This window comes from Leucoraja erinacea, chromosome 35 (genome assembly GCF_028641065.1).
Source record: "Leucoraja erinacea ecotype New England chromosome 35, Leri_hhj_1, whole genome shotgun sequence".
Classification (NCBI taxonomy): domain Eukaryota; kingdom Metazoa; phylum Chordata; class Chondrichthyes; order Rajiformes; family Rajidae; genus Leucoraja; species Leucoraja erinaceus.
The window spans coordinates 12,145,024-12,166,492 of NC_073411.1; the positions used below are offsets into that span (position 1 = coordinate 12,145,024).

Here is a 21,469-nt window from a genome sequence, read left to right on the forward strand (position 1 = left end):
TGTTTTTCTCATCTCAGTCCTAAAAGATTTCCCCTTTATCCTTAAACTGTGACCCTACGTTCCTACGTGGACTTTAGGAAGGCCTTTGATAAAATCCTTCATGGTAAGTTGATCCAGAAGATTAAGATGTACATGATGACTTGGTGGCATGGATTCAGAACTGGGTTATTCGTAGAAAATAGAGGGTTGCAGGAGAACAAAGATATTCTAGCTCGGGGTCTGTGACCAGTGGAGCTCTGCAGGGATCTGTGCTGGGGACCTCTGCTGTTTGTGAAATGGCTTGGATGTAAATGTAGATTGGTTGGTGAGTAAGTTTTCTGACAGCACTAATGCTGGAGGAGTTGCAATCAGTGAGGAAGACCATCAGAAGTTACAGTGGGATACAGATCAGCTGCAGAAATGGGTGGAGAAATAGCCGATGTAGTTTAACCCGAGCAAGTGTGAGGCGTTGCACATTGAATGTAAGGGAAAAATATACAGTTGATGGCAAGAATCTTAATAGCATTAATGTGTAGAGGGATCGTGGAGTCCAAGTGCATAGCTCATCAAAGGTGGCAGCACTAGTACATTCTTTTAGGTTGATAATCAGATTTCAGAGTTAACAGTCAATGTTTATTCCTCAATCTATATTTCGGAAAATGACGACCTGTTTATTAAAGTATCCCTGCTTGTAGGAGCTTTCTATGCAGATTAGGTTTCTGCTCTTCCTGCAGTGCCTACACTTCAAATTATTTTGATGGCTGTAAAGCACTTTGGGACCTCCTTAATGTGATGTGAACAATGCTATAGAAATAGAAATTATTCTCAAGAGAACTCGCTAAAGAGAACTCATGAATACAATAGTCCCCATCAGCATTAACCATGTATGAAACGCACAGCAATGTGAATAAATAAATAAATAAATACAAAGTGTGGAACAATATTTCCCTTTGAATAGATCACCGTAGAGTTTAGTTTAATTTAGAGATACAGCACAGGAACAGGCCCTTCGGCCTTCCGAGTCCGCACCGACCAGTGATGCTAACACCATCCCACACAAACTAGGGACAATCTAAACATACCAAGCCAATTAACCTGCAAGCCTGTACGTCTTTGGAGTGTGGGAGGAAACTGGAGAAAACACAGGCGGTCAAGGAGAGAACGTACAAACTCCGTACAGACAGCGCTGGTAGTCTGGATCAAAAATGAGGCTGCAAGCACTGTAAGGGAGTTACCCCAGTTTTTGGTATCTATGCCGGAGGAGGTAGTTGTAATGTTTAAGAAACATTTAGGCAGGCACATGGATAGGAAATGTTTAGAATGGAATGATGCAGAGTAGATTAGCATGGCCCCTGTGCAAGGATGACACGCAAATTTGTGAAGCGTTCCATATTTTTAGTCTTCCCTCCACCACCTCCATTTTAAATTCCATTTGGAATATTTTTGGATGACCAGTAAACTAAGAACCAAGAATTCTACTGTTGCGCCACCATGCCACCCAGTTAATCTGTCAAAGACGCAATTTTCTTTAAATCAGCACAAACACAATTTTATTTTAATCTACAGGTGACCTGGGTTATATTAATCAATAAATGAGCATCATTTAGGACTACATTTGAACATTGTGGACCTGGATACAGCAATAAACAAGCACAGGATACACTGCAGACGGGCAGAGCATTTTACAAAATGCAACAGCAAATAAACTTTTAAATTATTTAATTGGACGTAAAGCTCATTACAACATTATATGATTAAACAAAGTGGACAAATTCAAATCTTTCCTTAATGCCCATGTAGACATATCAATTTAAATTAGCAGCAATTGTACCCAAATAAACCATAGAGTTTAAAGTTTGCACTGGCTGTCTGGAGCAAAGTACATTGAACACAAATAATGGTATGACAGAGGAACAGACTCTTCAGCCCACAATGTCAGTACTGACCACGATACTAAATTATCTGCCCGCACATGATCCACATCCCATGATCCATAAACACAATCTAACGTTATCAAATTCATCCAGGTTAACAATACTGGCTGTGCATGTATCTCCACTGGACCAAAATTTCAGAAGTGGAACACAAGGTGCACCCAGTGCAACGTAGGATGATTGTTTGATGCAACCAACTTGTTAAATAAAACAGATCACGTTTGTAGAAATGCTCGATCAATTTTTCTGATGACAATAATCAGATGGTTAAAGAGAAAGTCTATTTGCCAATTAATCCCATACAGTAATAAAAGCAATAATTGTGAGCAGTTTTAGGCCTAATATCTGAAGAAGGATGTTGGAGAGGTTCCAGAGGAAGTTTACGAGAATGATTCCGGGATGATTGGGTTAATTATTGTATGAGGAGCGTTTGAAGGCTCTGGGCCAGTACTCGATGGAATGGAGTTGAATGATGGAAGATCTCAATGAATGGAGTAGGGTGATGGAGGATCTCAAAGAAATCTACAGAATAATGAAAAGCCTCGATGGAGTGGATGTGGAAAGGATATTTCCAGTAATGGGAGAGTCTAGAACTAGAGGGGACAGCCTCAGAATAAAAGGATGTACCTTTAGAATGGAGAAAAGGAGGAATTTCTTTAGCTAGAGGGTGATGAGTCTGTGCAATTCATGGCCACAGGTGACTGTGGATGACAAGACATTGGAAACATTTAAAGTGAAGGTTAATAGGCTCTTGATTAGTGAGGGCGTCAAAGGTTAAGGGGAGAAGGCAGGAGAATGGGGTTGAGAGAGAAAGATAGATCAGCCATGATTGAATGGCAGAGTGGACTTGAAGGGCCAAATGACCATATTCTGCCCCCATGTCTATCGTCTTAAATCAAACCCAAGTCTGTAGATACACACCTGTGCATTTTTCAATGTTGTAATTGGGCACTTAAAAAGTAGTTCTTTGCAGATAGTTTGCAAGTCGCCTCTTCAAAAAACATGCTAGTATTTTTAAATGCTAAAGTATGCAGCAAATTTTGTTTGATCATTTGCAAGGGTGACCATGAAGAATGATTTTTCTTCTCTGCAATTATACTTACATCACCATCTTTAGCCAGTTTTCTTCCACACCGCATGCTGTGCATCTCAAACTCTTCCCTGTTTATTTCTTTTGGTCTAGACGGATCAAATAAAACTCCATTTAAAGTTTGTTTACGCTGCTAAATGTTACACATGATTAAAGAGCAAAGCAGCCAAAATTGGGTTGAAACAGGGCACCAGCAGGACTACAGCGAACTACATTCTCTATGGAATTAAATTCGTTTTTGGACAATATGTGAATGATCACTTTTTTATTAATCAATTATATCAAGAAGGTTGGAATAAGAAGGAAGCCTGGATGTACCTAAATAAGGCTGGGTGAGATTATACGTGGGCCTTGAATCTGTAATATGTGCCTCACAGTGGGAGAGGCCGCTGCCAACTTTGTCCAAAGCTCTTAGTTCTGTGATGAGACCCAAGGCATGGCATGTGGTGAGAAAGACACATGATTTCTTAATGATTAAATCTCAATGATTAAATTACACAGACCTTGACAGTCATCTGTGATTATGGAGATTGGCGAAACCGGACAGTGTACTGGATGGAGGTGTGGAACGTAGAGGGTGATGGAGATAATCAGTGGATGTGGAGAGGAATGCTAGACAAACCAGGCCAATGATCGAGTTCTGGGTAGATAGTCAGTATGACATGACACAAGTCTGAAGCCTTAGACAGGGAGCAAGTAGTGAGGAGGAGGAATACATGTGCTGTTGATCAGTTACGACTTGAAGGAATTTACCTAGAAGATGGAAATCAATCCTCTACTAACCACCCTCTGCTGCCTAGCGTTAATCCAGTTTTGTATCCTGTGATGCACGACACTGGCTATCATTAGGTTGGAAATGGTTGAAGCCTGTTACATGGGGATCTGAGGAGCAGGTTTACAGACAGAGGATGGAAGAAGATGCCAATGTTACAATGTTTAAAAAATGTTTGGACAAGTACATGATAAGGATGATTAAGAGGGATATGGGCCAAACACAGGGAAATGGGACTATCAAAGATTAGTATCTTGGTCGCATAGACGAGAAGGCCAAAGGACCTGCTTCTGTGCTGCCTAACTCTATGGCAAAGAACAATGATTTCCTTACTCAAAAGGGCCACTCCTGAAAGGTGGCTTTCTAGATGTTGGCAGTGACAACTTCAATCGGTTACGTGAAGGATGTCGCCTCCTCGTCAAACCCTAGCCAAGTGAAAATCCATGCCTCCACAGAAGTTGTGATTTAAAAGATAAGCAGCAATGTTACTTCATGTAAAGTCAGGCCACCTACCCCAGGTCATTGTCCTGCTCAGTCCTCAGCATAGCAAACCACTGCTGTTTGTACATGGCCGCAAGCCAGCCTGAGAAGCAGAGCTCACTGTTAGATTCTTACAGCAGTGTGATCTCCAGGCATGACTGACAAGAAATATACTCAGATATTTCTATTCTGTCCAGTCAAGTGCCTTCAGATAGTAACATAAGAGAATTAATTTATGTAATCCTGTGGAATTGATTGCCACTCACCCGAAGAGATAATCATGTCTCGCTCAATAATTTTGGCAGATGTCAGATCATTGATGACATACTGCAGGCGGATGTGACTAAAGACAACAGCAAACTTTTGTCCTTGTTCCGTGTCTAAGAAGCTGCTGTAATTGCAGGCTTCTGTATGAAAGAACAAATAAATCAATCAGTCATTCAAAGTGTAATGCTATATCTAAATGACAATGTGTTTCTATTTAGCCAATGCCTTTACTGTTTGAAGTTCCGAATCAGCATGTTAGCATAAACCCAGTGTTACCATACAAAACCTCTACTGACCCAAACATACTTCCACTTATGCAGCAAGTTTAACAAACAGAAATTGCCCCGAGGTACTTCATGACAGTGCCATCAGACAAAAACAATGTTTAGCCACATAAAATATACATACATGTGGAGATCGCAATGATCCAAGAAAATGAATCCAAGTGCATAAGCTCCTTCATTTGCCCTAGCCTCCTACCCTTACTGATAAGTAGTACCAGAAGATTACAATTCTTGGATGCCCTGATTTTTAATCTTCTGCCAAACCCCTATATTCACTATGCAGGATCTCATCCCTTCGTCCTCCTATGTCACTGTTGCCAATGCTGGTTGCTCACGTTCCCCTTGAGAATGTCTGCGTTCATTCCGAGGCATTTTTGATCATTGTTAATTCCTTGCGTCAACATCTCAGCTATTATTGGTGCAAAAGGGAATACCGCAACAGGTACCACTTACCTTTTCTGCGTTTGGAGAACCAGGCATCTGCATCTGTTAATAACTGTTTCAAGGTTCCATTCCAGGAAGGCACCAGCTGGAGGAACATCCACTGTAAAAAAGGATTCAATTCAGTTCAGTACAGTTTAGTATACTCTTACGTGTGCTGAGGTCCAGTGAAAGGCTTTTGTTGTGTTCAAAAAAAGTCAGTGGAAAGGCAATACATGATTACAATCGAGCCATTCACTGCGTACAGATGCATGATAAGGGAATAAAGTTTAGTGCAAGATAAAGCCTGTAAAGTCTGGCCAAAGATAGTCCAAGGGTCACTAATAAGGTAGACAGTAGTTCAGGACTGCTCTCTGGTTATGGTAGGATGGTTCAGTTGTCTGATAACAGTTGGGAAGAAACTGTTGATCTATAGTTACCATGAGGACAAATTTGTCTACATCATCTACCATCTACATAGCTCCGGGACTCTATACACTCCTAATTCTGGCCTTGTACATCTTAACTTTGGTTTTCTGCCAGACGAGCATACCTTTATTGTACGAGTCCCGTGATCTAGAATTAACATAGAATAGTCTTGTGCCCACAATGTTTACGTCAAACATGATGCTGTTAAATTTCTCTCATCTGCCTGTACATGATCCATATCCCTCCATTCCTTGCACTTCCAAGTGCCCATCCAAAAGCCTGGCAGTAAGTTCCAGGCACCCAGCACTCTCTGTAGAAAAACTTGCTCCGCACATCTCCATTAAACTTTCTTCCTTTCACCCTATAGCTCTGCCCTCTAGTGTTGGACCTTTCCATCCTAAGAGAAAGGTTCTGACCTACCTTATCTATGCCTCTCATAATGTTATATACTTCTATCATCTCCCCTCAATCTCTGACATTCCAGAGAAAAACATCCAAGTTTATCCAACATCTCCTTGTAGCTGAAACCTCTAACCCAGCTAGCAATCTGGTACACCTCTGCTGCACCCTCTCCAAAGCCTCCACATCTTTCCCGTAATGGATCGACCAGAACTGCACAATTTTCCAAATTCTCACCCTAAATCATCCATTTCTCTCTGCTTGACTAGTAAAATCTTTCTCTGGCTAACCATTTTGGTCATTTAATTAAAATCTCGACTCGCATGAAGTGCCTTGGGACATTTGCCTACGTTATAGACTTAATAAATGATGCTGTGCGAGTACCTTCTTAAGTGCAGTATACACATCCATCTCTACCTGCATCACAAACAGGTCTGACGAACACACCAGCTTCTCCATCAGACCTATGCTGGGTGGGGAAAGAAAAATACATAATTACATGAGCTAGGGACATGCCATCAGCAGCACCACTAGTCTTGTTATTTTATGTGTGTATAGCAAACATGGAAAATCTGATTTCACCCTCAGCTGGACAAAAGGCTGCATTGAATAAAAATTAGTTGGAAACTGGGTCTCTTGAGAACAGCCTGAGATATAAGCAGAATATAAGCAGGAGAATGATTACCAGTAGTTCTTGGCACAGTTCCATTTTAATGGCTATAAACCTCAAGGAATAGCGTGACTCAGCTCCATGGTAACCACTATCATCGGTAGGACAATGGCATGTCACGGCCCTGATGTAGCTACAGTCAGTTAAAATGTCAACACTAAGAGGAATTTCTCTGCCGCATTTGATAATAGAAGTCTTTTCAAACTGATCGGTCCCAGTTTTGAGCCAACTCTCAGAAAGCTTCACGGCACAACTGGAAACCATTTGGCTCATATTGCCAGTTCCTCTAAAGAGCACTCTAAGTCATCCCACTCCCCTGGTCTTTTTACTATGACTGAAAATATTTCCTTTGCAAGTGTTTGGATAAGTGGGATTGGTAATAGACAGGCATGATTATTGGCAAAGGCAAGATGGGCCAAAAGGCTTGATAGTACATTGGTCAATTCCAGAAATCACGAAGGATCGATTTATCTAATATCCTTTTGAAAGTTGCTTTTGAATTTGCGTTCATCAACCTTTCAGGCAACACAAACTGAATTGGACAAAAATTGCTGGAATAACTCAAGTGGGTCAGACTGCATCTCTGGAGAACATGGGTAGGTGATGTTTCAGTTCGGGACCCTTCTTCAACTTTATATCCGCATTTTGTGCTTTGTGTACACTACCATCTGCAATTCCTTATTTCAACACACACTGAACGTTATGTAAAACAAATACTCCCTATGCTTTTATAATTAGCTTAAACCTGTATCCCTAGATTACATAACTTACTGCCAGTGGAAACAATTTGTCATTTAATTGTAAATACATGCAATAAAATTCTCTTGCTACACAACAACTCCAAACTGTCCAGTCTTGCATAAAAGAGACACATAAGATCATAGTAATCTGGAGTAGAAAACAAACTGCTGAAGGAACGCACCTGAAATGCCGATCATCCCTGTCTCCACAATTGCTGCCTGACTTGCTGAGTTCCTCCTGCAGTTTGTTTGTTATGTCCCTCAACGCTGACACCATACTTTAAGTGTAGCTAAGTCAATTAGAGCATTTTCTACAATGAAACATTCTGAAAGCATGTCATTGACCACAACATTTCACTGGAAATCTAAGAGAAAGCTATCTGTATTTGAATACAGTTTTTGTTCTAAATTGGTATTGAGCAAATTCAGTGTGAAAGAGAGTTTATGTATTAAGTGAAAAGGCCAATTATAACTTTGGGCAACAGATGAGTGTATATATAGTGGGAACAAAATCTGATCTACGCTGAAGGCTTCATGGACAGATGTGGTGATAAACCCAAATAACTTCTCCCAGTAGACTTGTGCTATGAACTTTAAAGAGGAATATTGCCACCATTTAAATATTGAGTGACATATAATGTTTTGTGGATTTTTATCCCCAAGCCTGGAAGGTAGAAATCCTGGAATATTAAATTACCTCAGTTCCTTCAGGAGTTCAACACTTTGATGCGTCATTAGGTTGTTTAAAAGCCACTCAAGACACCTGTAATTAAAAATTCTACGATTAAAAAGAAATAGGCTATGGATTCCAGTATATTTGTGTTTAGTACTATTCTAGTAATTAAAAATAAGGTGTGTACTCGGATTTAGTATTTGTAAACAGATTTAGAGATCAACGCAGATTGTCTGTAAAACCGGCCCTTTTTTGGGTTCTCTTGGCACCCAAGGGCCTCCTGCCATTAGGAACTCAAGGAAATCTTAAGGGTGAACCTTCATCCAACACCTCACAGATGCAACATGCCCCAACTAATTTTCACCTTTATAATGAACCAACATATTTAAAACATTATTAATTCACCAGTTATCGCTATGGCTATATTGCTGTTATCCTAATTGGGCCCTTTTGGCTCACCTCATCCTCGCTGACTGTGGTGCCTATCTACTTCAATTCCATTTACTTGCATTAGGCTTATATTCCTATCTAAGTAACTGTCCAGCTGCCTTTTAAATATTGGATAGGTAGGCACATTGCACATCTTCTAACTTTCAATAAAACCTGCTCATCCATCTTTGTATTCTTTGTTTTCTTTGTATTCTTGCTGACCTGTTTAATTTTTAGTCCATACATGGCTCTTTTTAAAATGTTTGCTTTTCATATCCATCCTTTATGATTTTCCACACTTGAAATCTAAAAGGTTTATATGTTTGAAGCATGCTGCACAGTTGAGAGTTCAAACACTAGAAATACATTTTCTACATTTAGTTCAACTCCTTGAACATAATGGAAGCAGAAAGTACACTGAGCAATAACAGGCCAGATCAGCCAGGGTCAGATGTACCTTCCCTTTGGTGCAGTAATAAAACTGAACAAGGCAAGGGGATGTCTGATATAATAGCAAGTCCTTTCCTTGACATTAAATAAACAAGCAGACCCATAGATAAGAGATAGAGGGAGCAAAATTCATCTTTGTTCGTGCTAAATGCAAACAAAAGTATTGCCGTATCTCTGCTGAAGTTAACATATGAATGCATGGAGTGCAATCAATGGGTTCACAAGACTGAAAGATTTTTCACCTATAATGTTGAAGCAATGAGGCAAAAGTTATAATTTATAATAAAAGGAATATTTTCCCATAATCACTTAAGATAGACACAAAATGCTGGAAAAACTCAGCGGGACAGGCAGCATCTCTGGATCGAATGAATGGGTGATGTTTCGGGTCGAGACCATTCCTTTTATCCAGAGATGCTGCCTGTCCCACCAAGTTATTCCAGCATTTTGTGTCTATCTTCAGTGTAAACCAGCATCTGCAATTCCTTCCTACTCACTTTTGCTTCACTGAGTCCAAGCCATAAGTTCCAGCAGCTGCATAGAAACCACAAACAGTTTTGGAACTGATTGTTTCCTTCATAGTTTCACCACACTGTTGAATCAGACTGTCCTTCAGCAAACAAAAAGAGCAAAAGAATTATGAGCAAAGCAGCAAGAACAGGCAGTAGGAGCTATAATAATGGTTATGCATAATGAGATTATGGTTGATCTATGACCTAACAGTTTGCCTCAATCCTCTAAACCCTTTGATTAAAAACAATAATTACGGAATCAACACTCCAAATAAACTTTCTGTCTCATTAGGAGTGGATAGTAACTATCTAAGGCTGTGGGTGCGGTTTTGTGAGGTTTCGGATCGAGACCCTTCTTCAGAAGCGGCTGATGCTGCTCTGAGACCTGTCTGAAGAAGGTTCTCGACCCGAAACGTCGTCTATTCCTTCGCTCCACAGATGCTGCAAATTTAGAAATATTAAGACTTCCTTCCAAATTAATTTGACGAGAGGTGCAGGGATCAAAGTTATAAGTGTGATTAATGTTATGAAGGGCTCCCAATTCAAATGATTCGCTTGTTTTGACTCTTACCAACTGTAGCATACAGGCTGCTGCCAGAATCGTTACCACCCGGCTGGGCTGGATTAAGACGTCGTCCCTGTACAATGAGCCAAATGCCACTTGCAGCGCTGCAGGAGAGAACAACACATTAACACTGACAACTCACAAACACATTTATTACGAGCTAAGCAGACTCTCACTCATTAGCAGTAACTTTCCGAAACTCTCATAATAACTGAAATTATCTGGATAAGCAACTAATGCGCTACGAACTGATAATGATTTGATTAGTCCTTGGAAATGATACAGATACCATGGACTCAAATGCTAGTCTTATCTGCAACTTCTCCGTGACTGTAAATCTATAATCTCACACCTTTTGTCTCTTCATCTTTAATCTTTGCCCAACAATCGGATTAACAACTCCTCCCCACGTCTGTACATACCTATCACTCGCCTGGCTTTGTCCAGCCCCTCCTCTTTTCTAACTTTCTCCCCATCCCTCCCACCATAATCAGTCCAAAGGGTCCCGACCCAAAATGTCACCAATCCACATTCTCCAGAAATACTACCTGACCTGTTGAGTTTCAGAGAGGACACGCTGGAGGGTTCATCCACAGCAAATATGGGCAGAGCTCAATAATAAGAAAGTGCAAGGACTATGATGACTACAGGTTCATTGATCATAAGAAAGAAAAAGCTTTCATATCAAACGTCTTTCACAATTTCCAAATTCTTTAGTTCATAACAAACATCTTAAAGTCATTGAGGGGGAGTTCTAGGTGAATTTGAGGCCAAGTAGAAAGTTAGTGGTGAAGTTAATGAATTAAACGAGTTCTGCACGGGTGCAGGAGGAAGCCATGATGTAGTCGTTGATGTAGCAGAGAAAGAGCTGGGGGGATGCTGCCAGTGAAAACTTGGAACAAGGACTGTTCAACATAACTGGAAAAAAAGGCCGGTTTAGCTGGGGTTCATGCGCGTTCCAATGGCTACATTTTTTACTTGGAGAAAGTGAGGGGAGTCAAAAGAGAAGTTGTTGACAGTGAAGATAAGTTCCACCAGACAAGGAAAGGTTATCGGAGGAAGTGATTGGGTCTCCGTCAAGGAAGAAGCGGAGGGCCTTGAGACCTTCCTGGTAGAGGATGGAGCGGTAATTTCCAGATGAATTTGAGGGTAAGGTGGAAGTTAGTGAAGTTGACGACACCAAGTGAACATTTTCACTCAGCCTGCCAAGGCCTGCTGGATCTCCCGGTTGTTGACCATTTGAACTCCCTTCCCATTCCAATACTGACATTTCTGGCCTGGGCTTCCTCCATTACCAGAATGAGGATGCACGCAACCTGGGGGAACAGTATTTCATATTCCGTTTGGGAAGCTAACAACCCAATAGTATGAACATTAAATTCTCCATTATTAAGTAACCTCGAACGACGCCCCCACTGTGCTTTCTCACGCACACCCTTGCCTTCTTGCCCCTCAACTCCCCTTCCCTTTAACCCACCTGGATTTACACCTATTTCTAACCTCCTGTGTTCAATCCTCTGGCCTTTGTTCTAAACATCTACCTATCAACCCCACCTCCCACCTGTGTTTGTCTATCACCTGCAAAGCATTGTCCTGCCTCTGCTCTCTCCAAGCTTTTGTCCCCCCACTCCCTATAGTCTGAAGAAGGGTCCCAACCTAAAAACGTCACCTATCCCATGTTCTCCAGAGATGCTGCCTGACCCGCTGAGTTACTCAGTTTCATTTCTTGAAGTCACTGTTGCATTTCAAGATTGCTGGAATCTCTCACATTAGGAATTCACCACTTCCTGCACACATTCAGTCAATTCCCTATGGTTACTCACAAGGCAGAAGAGAAGAAAGGGGAAAGGAATATGAGTGGTGCGACGTATTATGTGGTCTAGGAGCTATGGTGGTGAGGGGTGAGCACCGATACTGCAAATACTGATATTGCAAAATAAAAGCTGATCATTAAGATCAAAATCACAAACTTGGAAAAGAGGAAACAAAGAGCAGTCAATGTAAATGGAAAATTAATAATGTGTTGTCGAATCCTTGTACAATCATAGAGCATTTTAAAATCAGTTAGTGTATTGATATTGAAAGTACAGTTTATAATCGCTTAAATGTTCTGTTATATCTTGCGTTAAAATGCAACACACGTTGTATTTCAGTGCATAGCAGGTGCTTATTTAAAGCAGTATGAACACTGTTCCTTTGATGCGTGGGGACCTGGAATGGAACCCAGCCAAGGCTAATAATGCAAGAGACTGACCTCTAGTCGAGATCAACAAGAAACAGGTTGGCACATTCCTTTCAGCAATAATTAAGCTCAGCACAATGCTGATCATAATTCATCTCCCACAAAACGTGAATGACACTGACTGCTGTGAAAGATGTATATGATAAAGCATAAAGGCAATAGGATGTGCTGTTGGGGTAGAGTCTAGACGAACCTAACCACGATGAATAGAAAACAGCAAGAAGAAACTATTTAACAACTCACTGCTCCCTCTTATCCTGCCTTTGAGGAACAGTTCATCTGCTTGAGGAAATCCATGTTTCTCACAACACAAGATACAGTTGTGTTTCCAAGGTGTACACCACAGCTCTCAGAACTTCTCTTGGAGTTAAGTTCTCCCTCTGCATTTACCCCATATCACCAAAACTCTGCTATTTATATCCTTATTCATGTCATTGTAATGAACACCATGCTGTAATTACTGATCTGCCTTTGCTGGAGTATAAAATACATGAATTGCTTTTCAAAGTTCCTGTTCCCTATTTCTACAATCTTCATTAGTCCTAAGATTTCTGCACTTCACTGTTTCTGCTCTCTTGATCCCAGTGCCCAATGTGTCACATAGTACAGATGCTTCATAAGTGTGAGTTGATGTTTCAGCTCCGTTGCTTTAAAATAATGCCTCCACAAGCGTTTTTAATGAAAGTAGAGGAAATTATGCATCGTGTGAGCTCGGGAACACCGGGTCACAAAGTGTGGACATCTACATTCCATCTGCAAAAATGTTTTACATTTATGTTGCATTGACCAACTGATTGTCATGGTAGAGAATATTATCTTTCCCAATATTGACTGGGAATGCCAATAACGCAAGAGGTTTAGATGGATTGGAATTTGTCATGTGTTCAGGAACGTTTCCTCTGGCAATATGTAGAGGGCCTCACATGAGAGAGAGCAAGGATTGATCTATTCTTGGGAAATTGAGAGGGGCAAGTGGATGAAGTATTTGTGGATGTGCCTTTTGGGATCAGCAACCATAGTTCTATTAGATACTAGTTATGGATAGGGACATACAATTCGAAATTCAATGCCCATGTCTGCATAGCCAGACACAGTTCCAACTCCACCATTAAATTTGCTGATGACACCACCGTTGTTGGACGAATTGCAGATAATGTTGAATCAGTGTATAGGAAGATCAATCCTCTGATTGAACAGTACCAGAACAACCCTGCTCTCAATGTCAGTAAAACAAGGAACTAATTGTTGATTTTAGACGAGGAAGGTCAAGGGTCCACAAACCTGTTTTCTAGGACACTAAAAAAAAGGCAGTCAAGCTCTGCTAATGTGGTTTTGTGAAATAGAAATTATACTTAACTATCATTGGAATTCTTTGAAGAAATGATGTGCAGTGGATCCAAGATTTACGGATGCCATTAGGCTTAGCAGGAATCAGAGTTATAAATGGGTCATTTTCTATTTGTCAGGGTGTAATGAGCTAACAACACAGGGATCTATGTGGAATTAACATAAATAATTTGGACGCAGGCATTATTTAATCAAAATCTACAAGAGATTATGCATTCTGGGATGTCAAATACCAGCAGGACATATACAATAAATAGCAGGGACCTCAGCAGTGTTGATGTACAGAAGGACCTTGTGGTGCAAGTTCATAACTCCCTAAAAATGGGCTATATGTGAAGAAGGTTGAAGACTGGGGATTATGGAAGTTTAAGGTTCATAGATCCTTTACTGGGAGGGCTTGAGCCCTAGGGAGATGAAGGTTAGTTTACACTGTAGTGTTTACAATGGCATCTGCATCTATTATGCATTATGCAACATTCCTCGAGAAAGTGCATTGTGTCAACAGAAACCTGTTGTTATTGACGTTGGTTTAATGTTGTTGATCGGCAACAGCCTGCAGCCGATTTTCTAAACATAATAGGGATTCATAACCTCAATCTGGTGAGTTAAAGCCTGGCAGATGGAGTTGCTCTGTCTTTGCACAGCGGTTCTTCTGCTATAACTGACCTTTCTGTCATGTGGGAATGAATCAATATTTGCTAAAAGGGATGGAAATTAAAGTAAAAGGAAAGTCATTTTGTCACATAATCGCTGGAATGCAAGCACAAAACGAAGGCTTTATTTATTTTACGAATCATCCAGACAGGTTACATTAGAGTTATATCAGATGAAGTGGCTCCATAAATAGCCCCATTCAAATGGCTACACTGCATTGCTTGTATTTTTCTTGTTAGTTCCTAAAAACTCATGGGAATTCAAGCTGATTATACTGTCAGCGATATTTTGCAATGCAAATCCATGAGCAAAAGTGGTACACATAGAAAGTAACAAGTGTAATTTACGGCTCTGATTACTGCAACCTCGCACTGTCTTCAGGTTTCAGATATGCAGCTTGCTCTGCCACCCCTTTAAATTAATCAATGAACTTGAAGCATTAAACCTCAAAATTATTACATTTAGATTGGTTGGCCTGACATGTGGATGGCTTATGGCATGTGAGGTTGACCCTCAAGGTCAACAAATCAAAGCAGTAAAGGCGTATTAACAGACTGCAGATCAAAATCTCCGACCATTCCGGTTAAGTCACAAAAACAATCAAAAGACTATAAATCAATGATGCTCTACATGCTCCACGTTCCAGAGTGGAAAGATGCATTCCTTACTTATTATGTCAAAATCGTCACTGGGACAACAATATCTAAATTTTGAACTTGCGCTATCCGGCCCATAAATCAAATGCAACACACCCCTCAAACCATCTTTCAGCATTCTGAATTTATTAAGAGAGATCCCAAGTCCCTATTTTATTCTTTTGTACAGAATTGGTGGGAAATCTGAAAAGGATTCTCTTAATTGTCTTGCTTCTCCCTCTCCACATTGCACAATGCCATATAAATCTCAAGGTAACATAAAAGGACAGATCAACTACCAGGCCTTCTATATTAGGCTTTGTAATGAAAACTAAATGAAGACATACCCTCAGTGTCGATGTTCTGATCTGGAATCTCGAGTTCTATATAGTTCATATTTGACTCCTTCCATGATCCACTGAACATACTTGAAAAGTAACCGGACTGTAAAGCATAAATCAACAAACATTCAAGTGGTGACAATTCAAATAAGGCCTGCACTAATCTGCAGCAGTCTTTAAGCAGACACTTTTCAATTGTAGGATATAATGACATTTCTTCATGGATGCTTGTCTGGTGCAGCAAGCTCACTGGAGTGTCACTGTAATTATTAATTTTGTTCTCATGGCTGGCAGAGTAAAGCTGGTTGAAAGCTTATACATTGATGACACTGAAGTGGTGATGGTTGAAGACTTCAGGTTCTGAGGAATAAATATCAACAGCAATTTGTCCTGGACTAGCCACATTGAAGCAATGGGCAAGAAAGCAACCAATGCTTCTACTTCCTTAGAAGGCTTAGGACATTCTTCATGTCCCTAACAACCCTCACTAACTTCGACAGATGCGCTGTAGATAACATTTTCTCGGGATGCATAACAGCATGGTTTGGGAATAACTCCATCCAACACGGCAAGAAAGTGCAGAGTTGTGGACATATCCCAAACCATCACACAAACCAACCTCCCTTCTATTGACTTCATGCTGCCTCGGCAAAACCACCATCAGACTCAAAGACTAGTCTCATCCAGGTCACTTCCTCTTCTCCCCACTTCCATCAGGCAAGATGCACAGAAGTTTGAAAACATATTCCTTCAGATTCAGGGAAAGTTTCTTCCCAGCTGTTATCAGGCAACTGAACCATTTCGCACCTACTAGAGATCGGTTCTGACCTCCCATCTTTACTGGACTTTACCTTGCAATAAATGTTATACCCTTTATTCTATATCTGTATACTGTGGATGACTTGATTGTAATCCTGAATAGTCTGTTTGCTGACTGGAAAGCACACAATGAAAAGCTTTTCAATTTACTTCGGTACACGTGACAATAATAAAAATAAACTAACTAAGCATCAACCTCCCAAAGTCCAACACTTCACACTTGTTCGGATTAAACTCTGCCATTTCAATGCCCATTTCTGAACTTGATCTACATCCCACAGTGTACGTTGACAGCCGGTATTGCAGTGTGCAAGTCCAGCAATTATGTGGTCGTCTGCAAACGTACTAGCCTAGACATCTACATTTACGTCCAGATCATTAATTAACCAACCAATCAACTCACACCCTCTCACACACACACCCCCGGAATGTGCTGCCGGGGTTGATGGCTGAGGTAGATTGGATCGTGACATTTAAGAGACTTTTGGATAGGCATATGGACATGTATGGGATGGAGGGATATGGATTGTGCAGATGGATAAGTGGGTCTTGGCATAATTGTGGACCAAAGGTCCTGTCCTTGTGCTGTACTGTTCTGTATTTAAGACTTGGGCCTATGCAGGAATCTGCAAGACACGATACATCGCAAATTCCAAAAAGCCACTGATGTAATATCATATGGCAGATTTCTTCACAAATACGGAGGTGTAATTGATGGATTTATGGCTTTATAATTCTTGAAAGCACATTCAACACAGCGTTTACAATATTCTGCAAACATTCCATTCACTCTTTAAATTGTACAAAATTACACAGTGATTTTCCAGTAATTGGCCCCATTCCTGAATGGTGGTGCTCATTTCTATGTAATTGCTCATTTCTTTATTATAATGTTGTTTTTAAACTTCTTGATAATCACATCTAATTCTGTGAAATGCTGTGCAATTTGAAATAACAATTGATCTCTGAATAGCACCATACATTGTAAAATATAAATGCATTTATGTACTCATTCTTGAAGTTTATGTTAATTTACGTCACGATTTTCCCCTCCATGAGAACACCCATCTTAACCCACAAAATAATTCTACGATTTAACATGCCCTGAAGCACTCCAGGATTCTGGCAGTTGGGGATTTGTTACCAACGGTATATTGTTAAATATGACATGCATAAGGATTAGTATTGAGTCAATATAAATGCATAAACTGTTAGAAAGAAAGTTCAGTTCAGATTGAAAGATAAAAGATATCCGGTAACAATGACCAAGGAAAGATGGTGCCCACAATGGTCCATTGTTCGCTAATTCTTGAGTGGCCAAGTCAATCACCCGATCTGAACCCAATTGAACATGCCTTTTATATGCTGAAGAGAAAACTGAAGGGGACCAGCCCCCCAAAACAAGCGTAAGCTAAAGATGGCTGCAATACAGGCCTGGCAGAGCATCACCAGAGAAGACACCCAGCAACTGGTGATGTCCATGAATCGCAGACTTCAAGCAGTCATTGCATTCAAAGGATATGCAACAAAATACTAAATATGCCTACTTTCATTTACATTACATTGTTGTGTCCCAAACATTATGGTGCCCTGAAATGGAAGGGGGTGGGGGGGGGGGACACTATATATAAACACTGCTGTAATTTCTACATGGTGAAACCAAAATGTATTAAAATAGCCTTTATTAAAATCTGACAATGTGCACTTTAACCACATGTAATATTTTCTATTACAAATCTCAAATTGTAGATCACAGAGGCAAATAAGTAAATGATGGGTCTTTGTTCCAAACATTATGGAGGGCACTGGATGTGTCTTATTTGCAATGATCTTCCCAAGTCCTTCTCCTCAGTGAATACAGATGCAAAGTAATTGTTCAGCACCTCACCAACCCATCCTCTGATCCCATAGGATCCTTTATTATTCTTGACTCCTTTATTCTTGAGCTAAGTTCGCCTCGGTCACCCTCTTGTTTTTAACGTATGTAAAAACCTTGGAATTTTCCTTAATCCAACTCGCCAATGACAATTCAAGGCCCCTTTTGGCCCTTCTAATCTCCCGCTTGAGTTCTTTCTTACTCGCTTTATGTTCCACAATATATCGGTTACTAGGTATGTAGAATCACATAGCTAGAAAATACTAAAGTTCCACATGCCTCTACAAAGAGTAATCTAAATCTTAAATGTGCAACCCCTTAATCCTCTAGTCATATTCCTTATTCATAAACTGGACATAACAGCCTCAAATGTTCTATCCTCTCAACTGAAATAATTACTTGAATCTGTTGAACTGGAGAATCTGAATTATAAAAGGTTTTGGTATACGTAGCTGCCTTGTGGAAAAATAGCAAACAACATTGCTACTTTTGCAAACACATGATAAAAAGGGTTTAATGCCCTACCTGACAGAGATATATTTTGTGTAAGTGCCATTCTTGTCCCAGAGCACAGATGGTGATATCACTGTTTTCTCCAGCGAGGAAGAGAGTCTGATAAATGTACTTGGAAGTGCTTTTTAGCTTCTTTCTGTAAAGCCAACAGAACCCAACATTAAGATAAAAGCACGACAATTAAGCATGTTCTAATGCAGCAGAAGTACACAAGTTGTTAGCACAGCTTTCAATAGGCTTTCTTTTGAGTTAGGGATAGTCGCTGCCTCAAAAGGGCTGCCAACATCATCAAGAACCCACACCACCCTGGCCACACACTCATCTCTCCGCTGCCATCAGGTAGAAGGTACAGGAGCCTGAAATCTGCAACATCCAAGTTCAGGAACAGCTTCTTCCCCACAGCCATCAGACTATTAAACATAACTCCAAACAAACTCTGAACTATAACTGCCTATTGAACTTTATCTGTTTATTTATGTATATATATATATATGGTATATGGTATATAGACACACTGATCTGTTCTGTATTTATGCCTACAATATTCTGTTGTGCTGCAGCAAGCAAGAATTTAATTGTCCTATCTGGGACACATGACAATAAACTCTCTTGACTTGAGGTTTGAAGATTAAGAAATGTCAGAAAGTCAAGGGCATCAATTCAGCAGTAAATCTTCCGAGAGGGATATGGACCATACGGGGGCAGGTGGGACCTTTGTAACTGAAACATGTTGGCCGGTGTGGGCAAATGGGGCTAAAGGGCCTGTTTCCACACTGTATCTCTCTATGACTCTTGTCAAATTCACATAATGACTGAGATCAAGACAGTAATTCAAACTGTGCAGCCCTACTCCAGCACTTTGTGTCCTTTTTTTTGTAAACAAGGACCTGCAGTTCCTCAATATTAGTCGCCATCCAAGGTTCCCAATATATTTGAACCCTTTTACACTTACAAGGACATGTAGGCCTCAAATTATTGTTATTTCTCCTCTGCATGCATGCATCCCACTGTGCAGATGCAGACTTAACTGCAGGTAAATGCACCCAATCTACTTTGACCAGGTCCTTCCTATTCAGGAAATTAATTCCTGTTAACCAAACAATTCCCCCTCTAGCACTCCCTTCACCTGAAGTAACATATAATTTTATAACAGTGCAATACCTCCTGCCCTTTTACTGACAATTGGTCTCACTTGAAAATTCTATGCCCTGGATATCAGGTTGCCTGTCCTGCCCATCCTTCAATCATAGTTCTGTGATGATTACAATATTATTGACCCTTGAGTGATGAGTTCATCTAGTCATACACCTTGCATTAAAATAGATGATTTTCACTCACTTGATTGTTCTCCCTACTGGACTTCCAAGCTATATTTCCTACAGGTGACTGCATCTCTGCTACTACTCTCAGCACATTTCCATTGCCATCTCTGTTTAAACCCTTCAGAACAGTGCAGCCATATATTAAACAGGAATCTGAGGGGTGACTTTATCACACAAAGGATGGCGAGTGTATGGAACAAGCTGCCAGAGGAGGTAGTTGAGGCTGGGACTATCCCAACGTTTAAGAAACAGGTAGACTTGGATAGGGCAGGTTTAGAGGGATATGGACCAAACGTGGGAAGGCGAGACTAGTGTATCTGGGACAAGTTGGGCTTGTTTCCACACTCTATGACTCAGTAAGGGGTTGGGGGAACTGCAGATGCTGGTTTACACCGAAGATAGACACAGTGTTGGGGTCACGCAGGATGCCTGGGGAGAAGTTACACAAAAAAGCTGGAGAAACTCAGCGGGTGCAGCAGCATCTATGGAGCGAAGGAAATAGGCAACATTTCGGGCCGAACCCCTTCTTCAGACTTCTTCTCCAGCATTTTTGTGTACCTTCGATTTTCCAGCATCTGCAGTTCCTTCTTAAACACAGGGTTGGAGAGATAAGTTTATTTGGCCTTCCATCACAGCTATGTGATGGATGTTTATGTAAAATGTAATTATGTTGTGTCTGGGGTCTATTTGTGTGTAATGTATGGCTGCAGAAACGGCATTTCATTTGGACCTCCAGGGGTCCAAATGACAATTAAATAGACTATTGACTATTGGTTGGGGTCACTCAGCAAGTCAGGCAGGATGCCTGGAGAGAAGTCATGGGTGATATTCAGGGTCGAGCCCTTTCTTCGGGGGAAATGGGGGGAGATGCAGTCCCTTCCTACACATTTTGTGTCTGATATCAGGCCTGAGCTGCTGACCTTCGCGGGGCTTCGCTCTCGGAACAGTCGCAGTCGTCGGGCGGCCGCGCTCGTTTCCTCCGCTGGCAATCGCACTCGCAGTCGGTGGCGGAGGCGGAGGCCCGGCCCCCGGACAGGCGGCTGCCCAGGCCCCCCATCTGTCCACCTCGCTCCCCTGCCGCTGCCGCTGTCGGTGGGTGAGGTGGAGTGGAGTAGCCGCCTTTCCCGCCCCCTCTTCCCTCCCTCACGACCGCTATCAGCTGCCGTCTCTCCCGCGTCCCTTCACGTCCCGGGTCGGACGGTTGACGCTTCCAGCGGCCGCCATTTTGTGAAGGCGGGCATTTTGCGGGGAGGGGCTTGTCCCTTGACCAATGAGAGGCGCGTTAGAGGCTGTCCGCCGGTTCCCGCCTTCACTGAAGCTCGAGACACCAACTGACAGGAGTGAAGATCTTATATCCAAATATACTAGAGGAGCAGCATCTTTAGTCAACACCAAATATACTAGAGGAGCAGCATCTTTAGTCAACACCAAATATACTAGAGGAGCAGCATCTTTAGTCGACACCAAATATACTTGAGGAGCAGGATCTTTAGTCGACACCAAATATACTGGAGGAGCAGCATCTTTAGTCAACACCAAATATACTAGAGGAGCAGCATCTTTAGTCAACACCAAATATACTGGAGGAGCAGCATCTTTAGTCAACACCAAATATACTAGAGGAGCA

The 21,469-nt window shown here is 41.2% G+C and overlaps 1 protein-coding gene and 1 non-coding gene across 2 annotated transcripts in view; one reads left to right on the top strand and one right to left on the bottom strand.

Moving 5' to 3' along the window:
* The window catches only part of gmcl1 (germ cell-less, spermatogenesis associated), a 31,997-nt gene extending 10,945 nt beyond the window's left edge, over window positions 1-21,052 (bottom strand). Inside the window, exons 1-11 of the mRNA XM_055662319.1 lie at window positions 20,763-21,052; window positions 18,533-18,656; window positions 15,319-15,415; window positions 10,100-10,197; window positions 9,514-9,626; window positions 8,162-8,227; window positions 6,439-6,523; window positions 5,260-5,350; window positions 4,522-4,662; window positions 4,289-4,358; window positions 3,017-3,092 (exon numbers count right to left, since the gene is read on the bottom strand). Of these exons, the coding sequence (XP_055518294.1) occupies window positions 3,017-3,092; window positions 4,289-4,358; window positions 4,522-4,662; window positions 5,260-5,350; window positions 6,439-6,523; window positions 8,162-8,227; window positions 9,514-9,626; window positions 10,100-10,197; window positions 15,319-15,415; window positions 18,533-18,656; window positions 20,763-20,899 (1,098 nt within the window). The 5' untranslated portion in view covers window positions 20,900-21,052. The remainder of the gene's footprint in view (window positions 1-3,016; window positions 3,093-4,288; window positions 4,359-4,521; window positions 4,663-5,259; window positions 5,351-6,438; window positions 6,524-8,161; window positions 8,228-9,513; window positions 9,627-10,099; window positions 10,198-15,318; window positions 15,416-18,532; window positions 18,657-20,762) is intronic.
* On the top strand, window positions 1,267-1,376 carry LOC129713450 (U6 spliceosomal RNA). The gene has a single exon (XR_008726247.1). It is a non-coding gene; the product is annotated as a U6 spliceosomal RNA (small nuclear RNA).
* Window positions 21,053-21,469: the final 417 nt, after the last annotated feature.